The sequence below is a fragment of the Lobosporangium transversale genome, assembly GCF_002105155.1.
Source record: "Lobosporangium transversale strain NRRL 3116 chromosome Unknown BCR41scaffold_1, whole genome shotgun sequence".
Taxonomy (NCBI): Eukaryota; Fungi; Mortierellomycota; class Mortierellomycetes; order Mortierellales; family Mortierellaceae; genus Lobosporangium; species Lobosporangium transversale.
Window position 1 is genome coordinate 1644944 of NW_019028979.1, and position 14585 is coordinate 1659528.

Below are 14585 nucleotides of genomic sequence, written 5' to 3' on the forward strand. Positions count from 1 at the left end.
ACCAGTACCCGCCGCCTGGGCCTTTTGCAAACACTCCGCAAATCCAACACCAGTATCCACAAGCCATGCCTATTCCAAGCACTCCGCAGACCTCACATCAGTACCCACCTGTCCCCTCAACACCCCACATGGATGCGCATCCATCCCCTCTTCCTGCCTATAGTTCTCCGGCAGTCAGTCATGGATTATTGACACAGCCCTTTTTCCATGAAAAGTACCCAACAGCCCCCTTCCCAATATCAGACATCAAGCACAACCCTTATGATGCTAAAAAACCTATATCTTATCCACCCGTCGCAACAGAGCCTATCAAGGCTGCAGGGATCCCTTCTCCAGAATCGATCAAGATGTCCACTCCAAAGTTATCTAATACTGTAGATGATAAAAAACCAGTGGTCCAGCAGGCTCAAGATCCAGTAGTGACCATTGCAGCGGCGACTCTGCCATCAGGTCCTCGTAATCCACAAATGGGATCAACTATAAGAAACCCACAGACATTCGAAGACAGCTTCGCAAATATGCGGGTATCCACCACAACCGCCACCACTGCTACTACTACTATGCCTTTGTCTTCAAAGCGAGACTCGCGAGTGCCGCAGGCCCACTTTCCGACGCCTGATAATCATGACAACAGAAGCACTAACGTCTCTACACCTTCAAGCGTCGCATCACCAGCACCGCCCACACCCGCACCGATGCAGATGCCTGCTCAGTCTACGAGGACATCTCGTCCAACATCAACTTACCATCCTCCGGCCCATACTCACTCTTTCTCATCTTCCAGCACAGCTCCAACGACCCCGGCACAATCGACAGCATCCTATTCTCATCCAGATTCGACGTCTTCATCGACAAACCATCGCCCACCTCAGCCGACGCAAAGCTTTTCGACTCCCAACATGCTCGGCGCATCCCAGCAGCAGGCTTATCAACCAGCTCCTTACAAGCCCGCATCATCATCCACACTCGTATCATCCACAACAGCAACAGGCGGTGCTGGGGGTAATGCGCAGTCGTCGGGCTCAACAATAACAGTCGAAGAACATCGTGCTCAACAACAGTTAGTTCAAAAACAACTACAACATGCCAAGATGATTAAGACCATGCTGGACAGCTACGAAAATCATTCGGAAACGAGTGCGCAAACACTTCCGGTAAATCTTTTTTTGTATTAACTAAAAAATTGACCACTTTTGTACATGCTCCTACACCAATAGTAATATTCACAACGTTTTCCCTCGTTATGTGCGTATGTGTCTACAGAAAAACTCGACGGTTTCAACCAGGATCTTCTCAGATTCTAAGGATGATGTTCCTCGACTGTTCTTGATCGCACCAACTTTTGAAGAGCCGCTCGTAAGAGGACCATACAAGCCTATCCGTATCCTATTGCCCTGCCAGGGACCAGCGACCATGACTGGAGATGAAAACTCGTTCCATATGACATCGCATAACGGCTACGTGATCAAGAACCCGAATGACTTCTTGCACAATAATAAGGATGCGGTTAAGATGTTTGGGACAATGTTGACATACTTCACCCGCGCAGCCGCCATTGCTCAGGGAATCGTGCCAGGCGCTATTGGACCCGGTGACCTAGGCGCAACATTGACAGCAGCCACAGCGGCATCAATGGCTCAAAACATAGAAAACAGAGGCCGTCTTAATGCTATAGGAGCTGACACAGAAAGTGTATACGAGAAACACATTGCAACTGAGAACCATCAGCGCGAGGCTTTGAAAGTCTTGCTTCGAGCTGCAGCTGCAGCAGATCCAACACAGAGTATGACAGGAGAGTTGAATGGCGTTGTGCTGAGGGGCGGAACGACCATTTGGGTCTGCAAGGAATGCTATGATATGATGTTGAAGGGTCAACCCATTACGGGTGAATATCATGTCACGATGAGTGACTATGAGACATTGACAAAGAGACATATTTCTGCCAATGTGTTGCTCAGGAGCTCAGCTTCATTGATCATTTTCACCAATGCGCTTCGAAGCCATCCTCGACTACAGAATTTGGTCATCCGTATCGCGCCTGAATACTTTGAAGCGCCCTCGCGTTCTCATCAGGCAGCTCTTCGTTCTACCCAGTCACTGTTTGACGATCTCGCACAGGCTATTCCGCGTCATTCACTCAAATCACTTGAGCTCCATGGAAAGTCTAGGACTGGGCAGATATATGTCTATCTACAGAGCGTGCTCAGATGCTCATCTCTGGATCAGCTGGCGATCGTGGGCATGCCCTTATTTTTACGAGGCTCACTTCCTAAGGATAGCTGTAGGATGCTTACGACCTTGACCCTGGATGGCGTGATGGCGGATACGGAAGAGACAGCTAGCAACTTGAAACATTTGATCATGAGCAACTCAGGGCTAATTTATTTGAAGTTGAATCGAATGAATTTCACACCTGTAGCACTGGATACATTGTTTTCAGAAAGAAACAAAGAGAACCAGAAGCTGTTTAAGAACCTGGTCAAGTTGAGTCTGGCAGACAATAATTTGGATGTCGTGGCGGCAACAACGTTTGTGACGATGGCATTTAAGGGTTTAAATTTGACCCATTTGGACATTTCAGACAATCCAAGGATTGGCAATCCAGGTTGTCGAGCGATCCTGACATTATTAAGACAGAAGGAGAGGAGACTCCGGGAGCTGAATACAGATCGAACAGGCATTGAATGTGGAACAAAGGAAGAGATCCAAAGATGCCTTGTACCATCTAGTCAGCGATAGAGTGGGAAATTCATTTATTTTTTGTCCAATTTCCTTCCCCTGCGCTAAAACTTTGGAAGCAGCGATGTCATCACCTTTTTAAATTGTATTGTAAAATATATTGAGGTGAAGATTGCTACTAGAAAGAATATTTCTTTTTTACTTCCTTTGTTTGTAAAAAAATAAAATAAAGATTTCCAAAATAAATGCATTTTATGACCTTCTAGACCTCGATGATAACCTTTGATACAGGAAATAGCCAGAATTAATGGCGACTCCCTCAGCCCTTGGTATATGGTGCAGCTAGGCCTCAATCCTTGCTATATGTACATGATATGATTGATGGAGACTTAGTCGTAACATGGCTATTAAGAAATTGAGATATGGTGTCTACCCTGCGAAGTATTTTTTTTTTTTTTTTTTTTTTAGTGGCAGTGTCGAAATATGACATTATATAATGGATAGGTTCTTTCTAAATTGTGCAGGAGCCCAATCTGTCTATGTGTTCCAAAAAAAAAAAAAAAAAAAAAAAAAAAACTAAATTCGACCAAAGGACATTATTGTGTACTTATATTGCTTGTAAGGACTATATCTGGGATGAGTTCCTGTCACTATTATAGTAGGCGATCAAGCTTAAAGCTGAGTCCATTTAGCTGGCGCGGCCCATCAGGCCTTTTGTGCGGCCAAAGAGCCACACGAACATGCTCTACAAGCTCTTCACTAATTGCCAATCTTGAAGTGGCTTTCAGTAAGGGGGATGTTGTTCTTTCGAACAAATCTATAGAACAATGGACATAATCTCAAGTGATTGTAGCGGCAAGGCTATTTACAGCTGACAATACCCCGTGCAACTAAATTCGTTTGCAATGGATTTATATTGACTAATATCCGAAATTGGCATTGCAGAACAGTCATGAAGCCTTTCCGCTCCACAAATGCACCCTTGGTAACATGACTGAGGATCCAAAGATCTGTTCGTATTCAACTAAAAACCATAAAAGGCGGTAATCGTCGCGCTCAAGCACGGATTCTGACTTTGAAGCATTCAGCCATAACCCAACGGACGGCAGCTTTGGACCATTGCCTGCTCAGGCAGATCCAGGTACCAACTGTCCGAATGAATCGTACTGAGTCCAATTACTATTGCAACATTTCATCAGTAGGGTAAAACTAACCTGTCTCACGATGGTCTATACGCGGCTCACACCCCTTATTAGTGGATGAGCAGCCAACGCTGCTTCAGTATGGGGAAGGCCGATATCAAAGGATCGAAAAGCAATGCCGCTATGAGCGCTTTGCTGCCACAAGCCAGTTTTTACACCCGCGTTAAATTTTATGGCAATTTTTACCCCAATAGGGTTTGTGGCCACAAAAGAAAAAGAACTAGCGCGTTATAGGATTAAACTTTAATCTTTTTAAGCAGGCAAATGGCTTTTTTTGACATGAAAGCTATGCGTGACCTAGAAAAAAGATAAATTAGGAAACAGAAACGAACATTTTTACAGCGAAATAAAAGTGTCAACGAAGTTTTACTATAAACATATATATATAAATATATATGTATACTATTTTTTTTTTCGAGGCTTTGTCCCCTCTTCCGTTGCATCTTTTCCTCCCGTACACATCATTTTAGCTTCCGTTGCTTCCATATTTTCGGTTCTTGGGCAGTTCATTTTTTTTTTTTGGGAAATTAAGTATACATGTACTGTGAAGTTGTGCGTTCTGGGCAATTCCTTGCAATTCAGACACTCAATTGGGTCTCGGCCCCATCTCCCGTTGTTCCATTCTCTTTTGTGCCAACTTGTCAGGCAGGGGTTGTCGGCAGCGACTATACAAACAAACAAAATGTGTCACAATCTTCTCGTCTTCCCCTGACCTTTTTTTTTTTTTTTGTTGATTGTTTGTGTCAACCCAATTGCATCTTCCAAGATGGAGAGTGCATGCATGCATCTAGGCATGTATTTACATGGCGAAGCTGTTATTATTTTTCTCTTTTTGTCCAATCAATCCCAAACAAAGTGGAGAGTGGCCCAAATGATTTTTTTTTTTTTTTTTTTTATAAAATCGTATATCGTCTCCTCTTTTTTTCTGTTCTCACATCAAAAAAAACTCTCGATCCACTTGACCTACAGTTCATCCACAACCTTTCACCTTTTTTGATCTTCAGAAGTAAAAAAACAGTACAAAATGAGTTGGAACCACTTTGTTACTACTCACCAACATGGTGATACACGTACGACCATCATCTGGGGCCAAGCTCCGCCGCAATTTATTCCTTATCCGATGCCACAGCCTGTGCCAGTGTCAAGGCCACTATCCATGCATCTTACTTACCCGGGCTATACATACCCACCAGCGCCTATGAGTTGGCCACTGGGACCAGCACCGTCACAACCCCCGCCTTATTCAATGGCAGTGGCATCATTTCCCTTCGCATGGCCATACCTACTTCACCCATCACAACCTCCTCCTCCTCATTTTATGCCATGTCCACATCATCACGATAAGTGTCATCACCGCTTTACTACTGCCGTAAATTCAAAACCTGATACAATAAGCAAGCTCAAAAAGCTGCCTGGCAATATGATGGAGCTATTTTCACCTTCTATCATCGGCTATTGTGCAGACTTTGTGGTCTCGGGCCTCGCGTCAGGTGGTTTTTTTTGAGATTTTTATATATTTGGCCCATTCTTTGGGTTGTCTTCTTCCTGAAAGGTGCTTTTATAGGATCCTCCTTGTCGAGCAGATACAAAAAAATGTATTGATGTATTTTATTTTTATTTATTATTTTTTTCTGACTCCTGAGATTCACTCAATCAAAAAAAAAAAAAAAAAAAAAAAAACAGATTAGCCATTGAATAATTGAATAATACAGCTCCAGACTAATGGAGCATAAATCCAAACATGTTTATATCTTTCCAACCTGTGTTGCTGGCCAAATATTTCACGTAACGTTTCCGATGTTAGTCAATGCAAACTGAATAATTCACACGTCCAAGAAGCCTAAGAAATAAAAAACTATGATGGTGTAATGGACAGCGCATAAAAAATATCTCTCGGATGTCCTTTCTGAATACTTTGTTGGACAATATCCGTATGTACCTCTGACATTGCTTTTTGTGCATGTTCTGGTTCATTCATGTCAGTTGGACTGGCGAAGCAAAAAAATAAAAAATCTGAGCACGAAATGGATAGGAACATGATTTTAATGTACATTGGGAAGGGCCCCTTCTCCTTTCTATGACCGATGAAAAGAGAGTAAGGAAATATTTTACACAAACACTTTTTTTTTTTCGATTACATTCTTCTTTTGTTAAATTATTTCACATGCCTCATTTTATCACGCAGCATTCCTCTGGACAAAGTCAGACTACCGTACATGTGTACATACCTGGTCAACAACAACAGCAGCAACAACTACTACAACAGCAACCATGGCCACCATACCAACAGCGACAGCACCAACAACAGCTGCCATGGTCATCAAGGCCACAACACCAGCAACAACAACAGTACCAATCATCAGAGCATACTCGACACCGATCCTCACTCTCTGCCAGAGTCTTGACACAGGAGGAGAAAGACATTCTCATGGCACAAAGGATTGCGCACCAGGAAGCGCTAGAGTATGATGCATATAGGGATGAGGACAACACTGATTTGTTGTACGCAGAAGATTGTCCCATATCTGGGGATAATAGCAGAGGCAGCAACAGAAGTATCAGCAGGAGTAACAGCAGGAGTAGTAGCAGTAGCAGCAGTAGCAATAGTACTAATAGCAGGGATTCACGCAGCAATAACAGCCACCACCATCGCCACAACAACAACAGTAATAGCAACGCCGAAAGAAGCAACGGTATGGGTAATAACAGTAGCAGCAGCATAAATACCAACAGCAGCAGCAGCAATATCAACATCAGCAGCACTAGTAATAGCAACACAAACGCAGCAGCCAATCCACGGCCTTTGTCCACTATCAGTGGCCATTTCGCGACAAGAGGTCTGAGAATCATAGCTGAACCGTCTGATAACAACATACCGATGTTATTTGTAGTAACTCCACCATTGGATACATCTTTGATACCTAGTGCATTTGACTCTTTCCAGATCCTGATCCCCTGTCAAGGTCCCTCTGTCTGCAGCAACGACGCTAAATTGGTCCATCTGACAGCTCATAGTGGATATACAATCAAGGTCCCCTCGAATATCCTTCATAACCATCAAGGTGCCATCCGAAGTATTGGCAGAATCTTCAGTCCTGTAGTTCAGGGCGCTAGTATGGCCAGTGCGGTTTCTGGGGGGCCTCGGATACCCACGAGTTCTCTCACCTCCGGGATGACAGAAACCCTGCGGTTGCTGGGTAACCGGAATCTGAGTGATATAGTTGGTTTGAGCCTCCAAGACATGTATAGGGTCCAATCTTTAGTTGATTCTCATCAACAAATCGCTATGAAGTATCTCCTATTATCTGCATTAACGGACAACAATCAGAATACGACAGGGGATCTCTCGCGCCTGTCGGTCTATAACGCAAACGGACATAAATTCGTTTGGGTTTGTGCCGAATGTCGAGCCCTTCTTCTGAATGGCAAGCACATTGATCGATCGCATCATACGACTGTGGAGGATTATAAAGAGCTGAGTAAGCATGAAAAAGAGATCAATGTGGTCTTGAAGGACTTTGTTTCTGCCAAGGTCCTGACCGAGGCGATTAGAAATAGTGCTGTGGCCGAGAAAGTCGTTGTCCGGGTCTTACCAGGCTACTTTGAGCAGCGAGATCGAAGAGAAACCGATCCTACCGTTTTCAACTCCATCTGCAGACAATTCTCTGGCTTGGGGAAGGCTCTCCAGGAACGACCACTTCTCACAAGTCTCGAGATTCGGTGCAATACAATCACAGGCCAGCTGTATGAGGGCTTCGACCAGATTCTAAAATGTTCAACATTGGAGTATCTAACTGTCATTGGTGTGCCGCTTCTCCTTCAAAAGGACAAGCTTTTGATCGACTGTAAAAAGTTGAAGCGGCTGGTACTGGACGGTGTGTTGGTCAATACTGAGGCTTCAGCCGCTAATTTGGCTAAGCTTATTGGGAATGCTACAATACTTAAGGCTCTGTGTGTGTCTCGAGCTGCCTTCACGCCACCTTCGCTTAATGGGCTTTTCGTAGACCGGCATCAAAAGATGCAGAGACAGCTAAGGAAGCTCGAAGAATTGGCGTTGCCCCGTAATGATCTCGACGACTATGGTGCAGAGAAGTTTGTATCATTTGCATTGAAAGGAAATAGTCTTAAAGCACTCGACCTCCGGGAAAATCCTTCCATAACCAATGATGGGTACCAACAAATATTGGAATGTTTGGCACGCCAGACGCGTCAGATTACTTTTGATTGTCGAGAGTAAACAAACAAACAAAATAAAATAAGTAATAAAATAGAGAGGAACAGACAGGGGCAGGGACAAGTGTTGAATTTGTGCATAGCAATAAAAAATAAAAAAAAGAATTGGTGGAGAGCGGTGACAAAATGGTCTTCGCCAAGGCCAATACATCCAAACATTCTCAGTCATGAGCATGACTTTAATTACTTCTAAAGACTTAAAAAGAAGGGAATGTCTGCTCTTCCCTCATTCCTCATTCCTCTTTTATCACTTATCACCTTACTTCCTTGGCCACTTTACCCTATTCCTTCCCGCCTTGGATCTTTCAGCATCTGCACAAACCCTTTCACGGCGTTTTTTTTTTTTTTTATTTTTTTTAACCTATCTTCATTCTTCATCATGCGACTCATTCCCACTGCTTCCGAACCACAAAAAGCCTATTTCATGTTATATCCCCTCATCCTTTTTTCCATCCTCACTCCAATCCACACACAATCTTATCAACCTAATGCTACCTACTCACCAGCTAATGCCTTCATTGAAGACCAAGTCTTGTACGTCATGGGAGGATGGCTTAATTCTAACAAAGAATGGTCTCTCAGACATTTGCGCTTGATCTTTCAGTTGGTTGGAGTGCCTCCAGCCCAGCTTACAAGAAACTAGGAGACGGCCTGAGCGATGCCGCGATCCCCAGTGGGATTTCCTCGGATGGCAAGACCTGGTACTTGAGTTCTCGCGGGAAGCCTTATGCCTACGATATCGAGACTGCGGCCATGAGAATAATTTCACCCTTCTCTTCGATCCCTTCGGTCAGTACTACTCGCAGTATTGCAGGCGCCATAGATCCTGAGACTGGGATTCTTTATCTACTGCATGGCTTATCCCTCAAGGGATTGATTATTATACCTGATAGGACATATATGATAATTTATACACCTGAAACAGGTTATGAAAATATTGTAGAGATGTACACTCCCTTGGTGCCACTCGTTTATTATTCCGTCGGATGGGCGAAACCCATCAAGGCCATGCTCATCTTCGGTGGGGCTTCAAGCAATGGTGGAAATCCTCGCAACAGTCTTTTTGCTTATTATCCTGCAAAAGGATGGAGCCAGCCAACTGTCAAAGGAGATCTTCCCCCACCTCGTTCCCGTGCCTGCTTCGTTCCTGCCTATAAAGGGACAAAAATGATCCTGTTTGGCGGTCTAGGCGAAGGAGACACAGTTTTGGGTGACCTTTATATCCTGGACGTATCGACCATGATCTGGACAAGAGGGTCGGATGCTGGATTTACAGGTGCCCGCATGAACCATGCCTGTGCTACTAGCAAGGATTTTTTTGTAGTCTGGGGAGGATCTACCTCTAGAGATGGTGGCCCTGATGATGTCAAATTGAACACAACAATCATTTATAACATGATCACGTCCAGATGGACGACAGAGTTCAATCATTCTCCAACGGGGGCTTCAAATCCAAATGCAAAACCATCAGAATCACTCTATTTGGCACCTGGTCTCAGTGACACCAACGGTGGTCAGAGCTCAAATACAAATTTGGGGGCCATCATTGGAGGCGCTGTAGGTGGGTTGGCTGCTGTTGTTATCCTAGCTGCAGGTATAGTTTTTTACCGCCGCCGCAAATCTGAAGCTCCTCCTGGACAGAGTAACGATATCGAGGATATCAATCATGGGAATGTCAACCATACGGGACCTTTCCTGCCAAGCCAAGGCAGTCAATCGCCCAATCATCTTAGCGTCGAGAGCGCATTCCTTAATAGCGGCAATAGTAGCCATCCTGTGATTCCTCATGTCCAAGGTTCCTCTGTTTTAGCTCAAGGCCAGGTTCAGATTGACAACCCTTCTTCAGCCAGGAGTATCCAATTACAAGCTGCAAAATTAAGGCAGTTACAGCAAGTGAGACCGTTGGAGGTATAGAGAGTCTTAACACGACGCGTGAGACAGATTGAATATAATGCAAGGCAGGGCTCTTACGAACCATACCCGCTTAATTCTTGTGAAGTAGAAGATCGAAACTGAGCACTTTAATACAATAAATGATTCACATGAAAAAAAGGTGGCGAAGACAATCATCGTTCATCTACAAAAAGAAAATCCCTTGTTAGGATTAATTCGCCTTTTTTTCGCAGCACACACTTAATAAATATTCATACACTCCTTCAAATGGAATGGAGAGCAATAAAGCAATACAGATGAATTATAACATTGTATTTTTAGGCTCTTGTTTTTCTGTTGGACATTAAAAACAAAGCCAGTTTTGTTTATGGCGAAGCACCACCTTAATGACTTTATTTTGGGTGTGAGGGCGCAATCCATCTTGCATATTCTCGACTCTTTTCTCCATCTTTTTCTTTCCTTCCCCTCCTTGCCTTCGTCTTTCAGTTCCTCTTCTTTTTTTTTTTTTTTTTTTTTTTTTTACACTTTTCTTCACGATCAGCTATTAGGTCACAAATGATGAACATATTCTCTCAATTTCTCTTCTTCCCCATGAAGAAAAGCCTCGGCTTATGTCTTCTCTATCTCTTTGTCATGAAGACCACACTTGCTCAGCAACCAGAGCTGCAATCCTTTCAGCCCGAGCAGACCATATACTCCTCCAGTGTTTTCATCGAAAGAGAGACCATGTATGTTGTTGGTGGTCATCAAGGTCGCTTGGATCGCTCACAGATGTTTTCATTGGACCTGTCTAAATCCTGGAGCACATCTCAAGATCCTCCATTCAAGAAGCTTTCTGGCGGTTTGGCTACTCTTGCCGCGCCTGGAGCTCTTACGAAGGACAAGAAGAGCTGGTTTATCATCTCGAATGCAACGGCTTATTCATATAACTTTGCTGCCTCCTCCTGGAAATCACTTGGAGAAAAATACTATATTACGGAGCGCCGTGGCCTTGCAGCAGCTACAGATCCAGATACAGGAGCTATCTATGTCCCTAATGGATACGGAGGGTTTCTAGATGGTAGCAACGAGATGTTAGTCTACAATGCTTCTAGCTCAGATTTCCTAAAGGAGGGCTTGCACCCAGCTCTGATGGGCCGACATTTTTATGCAGCAGCTTGGGCACCTACTCTGAAAGCGATGCTGATGTTTGGTGGTGGTGATTATAATACGAATAATACGAATAACGACCTATATTCGTACAGCCCTGAGCTTGGCTGGAGCTTGCTCACAACCAAGGGTGATATTCCTTCATCACGAGACAGCACATGTTTTGTTCCAGCACATGAAGGCAGAACGATGGTTTTGTTCGGTGGAATGTCCGACCAAGGAGCCAGTTTGTTGGATGACGTCTATTTGTATGATGTCGAGTCAATGACCTGGAAACGAGGAAAGAATGTGGGGGTTGTGGGCGGTGCACGATATGGACATGTGTGTGCCGTCTCGGATAACTATCTTATTGTCTGGGGAGGGGGATCTGATGGTCCTATTAGCAACTTGTTGATGGTTTACGATATCGAAAAAGCAGAATGGACTAATCACTATTCGTACAAGCCCGCGCCAGTCAACCCAACCGACCTATTCCAACCATCCTCTGCACTGTCACTGCCAAGGAGCAATTTGAAAGCCGCTGTAGGTGTCCTTGGGATCGTTGTGATGCTTGTCATTGGTGGTTTTTAAGTTTAACTCAACTCCAAAAAAAAAAAAAAAAAAAAAAAAAATGCCTAGTCATAGTCGGCACAGCGTTAAGATGCTAAATAAATATACATAGAGTTTTACATGAAGTCAATGCATTCCTTGCTTGAGATCGCGTGTTAGTTCCTCATCCGAAGATCTTTGAGGCTTTCTACAATATAGTTATGAAGCCAATTTTAAGGAAGACCGCTCCTTACAATCTTTAGACAAATGCACTTTGGTAAAAAAAAAAGAAGCCCATATTCCATGAATCGTTTCAAGAGGAGTACTTAACTTTGTGTTCAGAGAAGGGAAAGGAGGGATTGTAAATGTAAAGCTCATATCATACCCATGGCTCGCAGGGTCAAATATGACTGGAATACAGAGAGATCATTTTCAACGTAATATTAGCAGGACTTTTGCCATTTATTCCTTTATTACAAGTAAATGAAGGACATTGAAGCTAAATTCACCAATTACAAAGAGAGATTGCAATAATATCAATAATATCTTCATGATAGCATACATTTCACCCAAACGGAGCTCAAGTCACTACTCTCTCAATAGACTCAAGTTCTATCCTCCAATCCTACATTATATAAGCTTTATAAAATTCTTTTGATCAAGTCGAGATTCTCAATAATATGTTATAAACAATCACAATGAGTTTTTTTTTTTTTTATTTTTTTTTTTATCGATATTATTATTGTCATTGTCATTGTAATTCCCGCTTGGAAGGCAAATATGAACGAGAAAGGTTGAGTTACGTTCTCAATACCAAAGCGCAAATTTACAATCAATACATGTTCTGATACACATACATAATCCATTGGCCTCAACAGGAACCATATTAGAATCGAGTTGCCTGAGTATTGCGAGAACAAAGTATACCAACTACCCGATCGTGTATACTTTGTCTGTTGTTCACACGACCATGGAGGTAACTATATTTAAGCTTTGGCCAATTGTTCACGATCCATGTCGCATCCTCTGGTTGCATCTGTTGATGATAGTCACTTCTGAATTCTAATGTTTCCAGGTCCTTCAAGTTGACTAGCTCATCCAGACCTGCTCTTAGCCTCAAGTCCAGCGTCTGTCTTTTCCTAAACCGTTGATCCTGTCCTGTCAAGTTCAAATAATGTAGTCGAGCCAATTTTCCAAGCTGTCTAAACACAATACGCTGTTTCTCCATGCCTTCTTCAGTGCCCTGATCAATATCTGCCTCAAGAAAGATGCTCAGTTCAGTCAACTCAGTACTAACCCATTCTGCACCTTTGACAATTTCTGTCACCGTGATTCTAGGCCCAGTGAGCTTCTTCAAATGTGGACAATTCGATAGAACCATTTGAACAACCCCATCGGTCTCAAGGTTTTCTTCATTGATCACCATTGTCTCGATTGTATCGCTAAGCCTCCGAAGTCTTGTTTTGCGAACGATATGTCCACCATCCATAATCTCTTGTCCAGATGCCAGCAATTCCCGGATAGAGAGCTGGCCAAAATCGCAATTTGGAGCCTCCAGTCGTCTTAATCCCGTCATTTGCCTAAGGACTGCCGCTATGCTTGTATCCTTTATGACATGGTGTGGAAACGTTAGTTCTGATAAATTCGTCAATGTCCATGGTTGTTGAAGGAATGCTACCTTGTAAAAATCATAGGGAATTCGCTGTCCAGGCCTCCAGGGCTCGTCATCAAATGTGAATGAACGTAAGTTTGGACATCTTCTAACCAATGTGCCAATGCAATACGACGGTTTGTATGGAAATGGAGAGTGGAGTATCTTGACAGGGCCGAGATCTAGTTTCTGAACATTTGTAAGAATATATTTTCCAGTACTGTCGGTAATAAAGTCGGCAGGTAACTGAGAGATCCGTACGAGACGTAAGTCTAAGTTCCTAACTCTCTTGCATAACTGAAGGAATAATTCGACGCCACCACTGCTTATGAGTACTTCATTAACCTTTATGAGACTAAGGTTGGTGCATTCCAGTAGTACTTGCCAAAACCCCTGTGGAATTGGAATACCATTGCAACTAAGCTCTCTGATTGTAGAACTGTAGGCCTTGAGGAGGTCCGAAAGACCTCTTAGGTCAGGCCGAATCTTTAAATGTCGCTCCCTCTCATATTCGATGGAGTAGAGACGATCGCATCCTCGCAATGACATGATCTCCTTTGGAATAATGTTTTGCAAACTAATCTTTTCAATATACTTCTTGTTGTTTTGTAGCGCTTCCTTTGAAGGATTGCAAGGCCATCGCCACCGACTTTTAACGTTAATATTTCTCCACAGGGTCTTAGAAAGTGTATTGTAAAAAGTTTTGGAGACGCGGATACAGCATGGAAGATCCCTGTCATCGAGGAAATCACCAAGGATTAAGATGATTTCTGGAATAACCAAGGGATTCAATTTAAAGTTGTCCATGATGCAATGGGAATGATTAGAGTGTAGCATGTCGGATTCTTTTAATCGCTCTTTTTTTTCCATCAAATGGTTGAGTTGAGCTTTTTGATCACGTGGACTCTTGTTGTAAGTAATAGGTGTATCTTTGATTAAGGGGCAGAGGCTAGACACAACAAGAATAACAAGACAAAATGGAGGCAAATAATCTTGACGACAAACAGCGCCATAGGATTCCAAAAGAGAAAATGGGAGCTTCATAGGTGAGCTCACAAACTGAGTTACCGGAAGACAAATGCTTGTTGTGCAAAGGGAAAAAGATAAGTGGCAAGATAAACTGCAGGTCAAGAACAAGACACATAGAGAAAACTTAAGACTTATGGGTAAACTGAAGACTTTATTGAGAAGGAAGTTTCTTTGGCTTTTATAACCTAGCCTACAGGCCTGACTGTGGTGCTTCCTAGGTG

At 43.2% G+C, this 14585-nt stretch overlaps 5 protein-coding genes across 5 annotated transcripts; 4 read left to right on the forward strand and 1 right to left on the reverse strand.

The window, feature by feature from the left end:
• The first annotated feature begins 4808 nt into the window (after positions 1 to 4808).
• Positions 4809 to 5539, forward strand: BCR41DRAFT_344522 (hypothetical protein). Its single transcript, XM_022022532.1, has one exon. It carries the CDS (start codon positions 4906 to 4908, stop codon positions 5383 to 5385), a length of 480 nt encoding a protein of 159 aa, XP_021886758.1. The 5' UTR covers positions 4809 to 4905; the 3' UTR covers positions 5386 to 5539.
• A 506-nt stretch (positions 5540 to 6045) lies between these two features.
• On the forward strand, positions 6046 to 8118 carry BCR41DRAFT_391501 (hypothetical protein; the record flags this gene model as incomplete). The annotated part of the gene is made up of 1 exon (XM_022028361.1): positions 6046 to 8118. One exon carries the CDS (start codon positions 6046 to 6048, stop codon positions 8116 to 8118), a length of 2073 nt encoding a protein of 690 aa, XP_021886759.1.
• A 566-nt stretch (positions 8119 to 8684) lies between these two features.
• On the forward strand, positions 8685 to 10028 carry BCR41DRAFT_366740 (hypothetical protein; the record flags this gene model as incomplete). The annotated part of the gene is made up of 1 exon (XM_022026243.1): positions 8685 to 10028. The coding sequence occupies one exon, from the start codon at positions 8685 to 8687 to the stop codon at positions 10026 to 10028; it is 1344 nt and encodes a 447-aa protein (XP_021886760.1).
• Positions 10029 to 10640: 612 nt separating this feature from the next.
• On the forward strand, positions 10641 to 11726 carry BCR41DRAFT_391503 (hypothetical protein; the record flags this gene model as incomplete). The annotated part of the gene is made up of 1 exon (XM_022028362.1): positions 10641 to 11726. The coding sequence occupies one exon, from the start codon at positions 10641 to 10643 to the stop codon at positions 11724 to 11726; it is 1086 nt and encodes a 361-aa protein (XP_021886761.1).
• Positions 11727 to 12541: 815 nt separating this feature from the next.
• On the reverse strand, positions 12542 to 14161 carry BCR41DRAFT_344525 (hypothetical protein). The gene has a single exon (XM_022022533.1). The coding sequence runs from the start codon at positions 14140 to 14142 to the stop codon at positions 12571 to 12573; it is 1572 nt and encodes a 523-aa protein (XP_021886762.1). The 5' UTR covers positions 14143 to 14161; the 3' UTR covers positions 12542 to 12570.
• Positions 14162 to 14585: the final 424 nt, after the last annotated feature.

What these genes read in the sequence shown, in the direction of transcription:
- BCR41DRAFT_344522 (XM_022022532.1), top strand. Translation starts at nt 4,906, where the DNA reads ATGAGTTGGAACCACTTTGTTACTACTCACCAACATGGTGATACACGT.
- BCR41DRAFT_344525 (XM_022022533.1), bottom strand. Translation starts at nt 14,142, where the DNA reads ATGGACAACTTTAAATTGAATCCCTTGGTTATTCCAGAAATCATCTTA.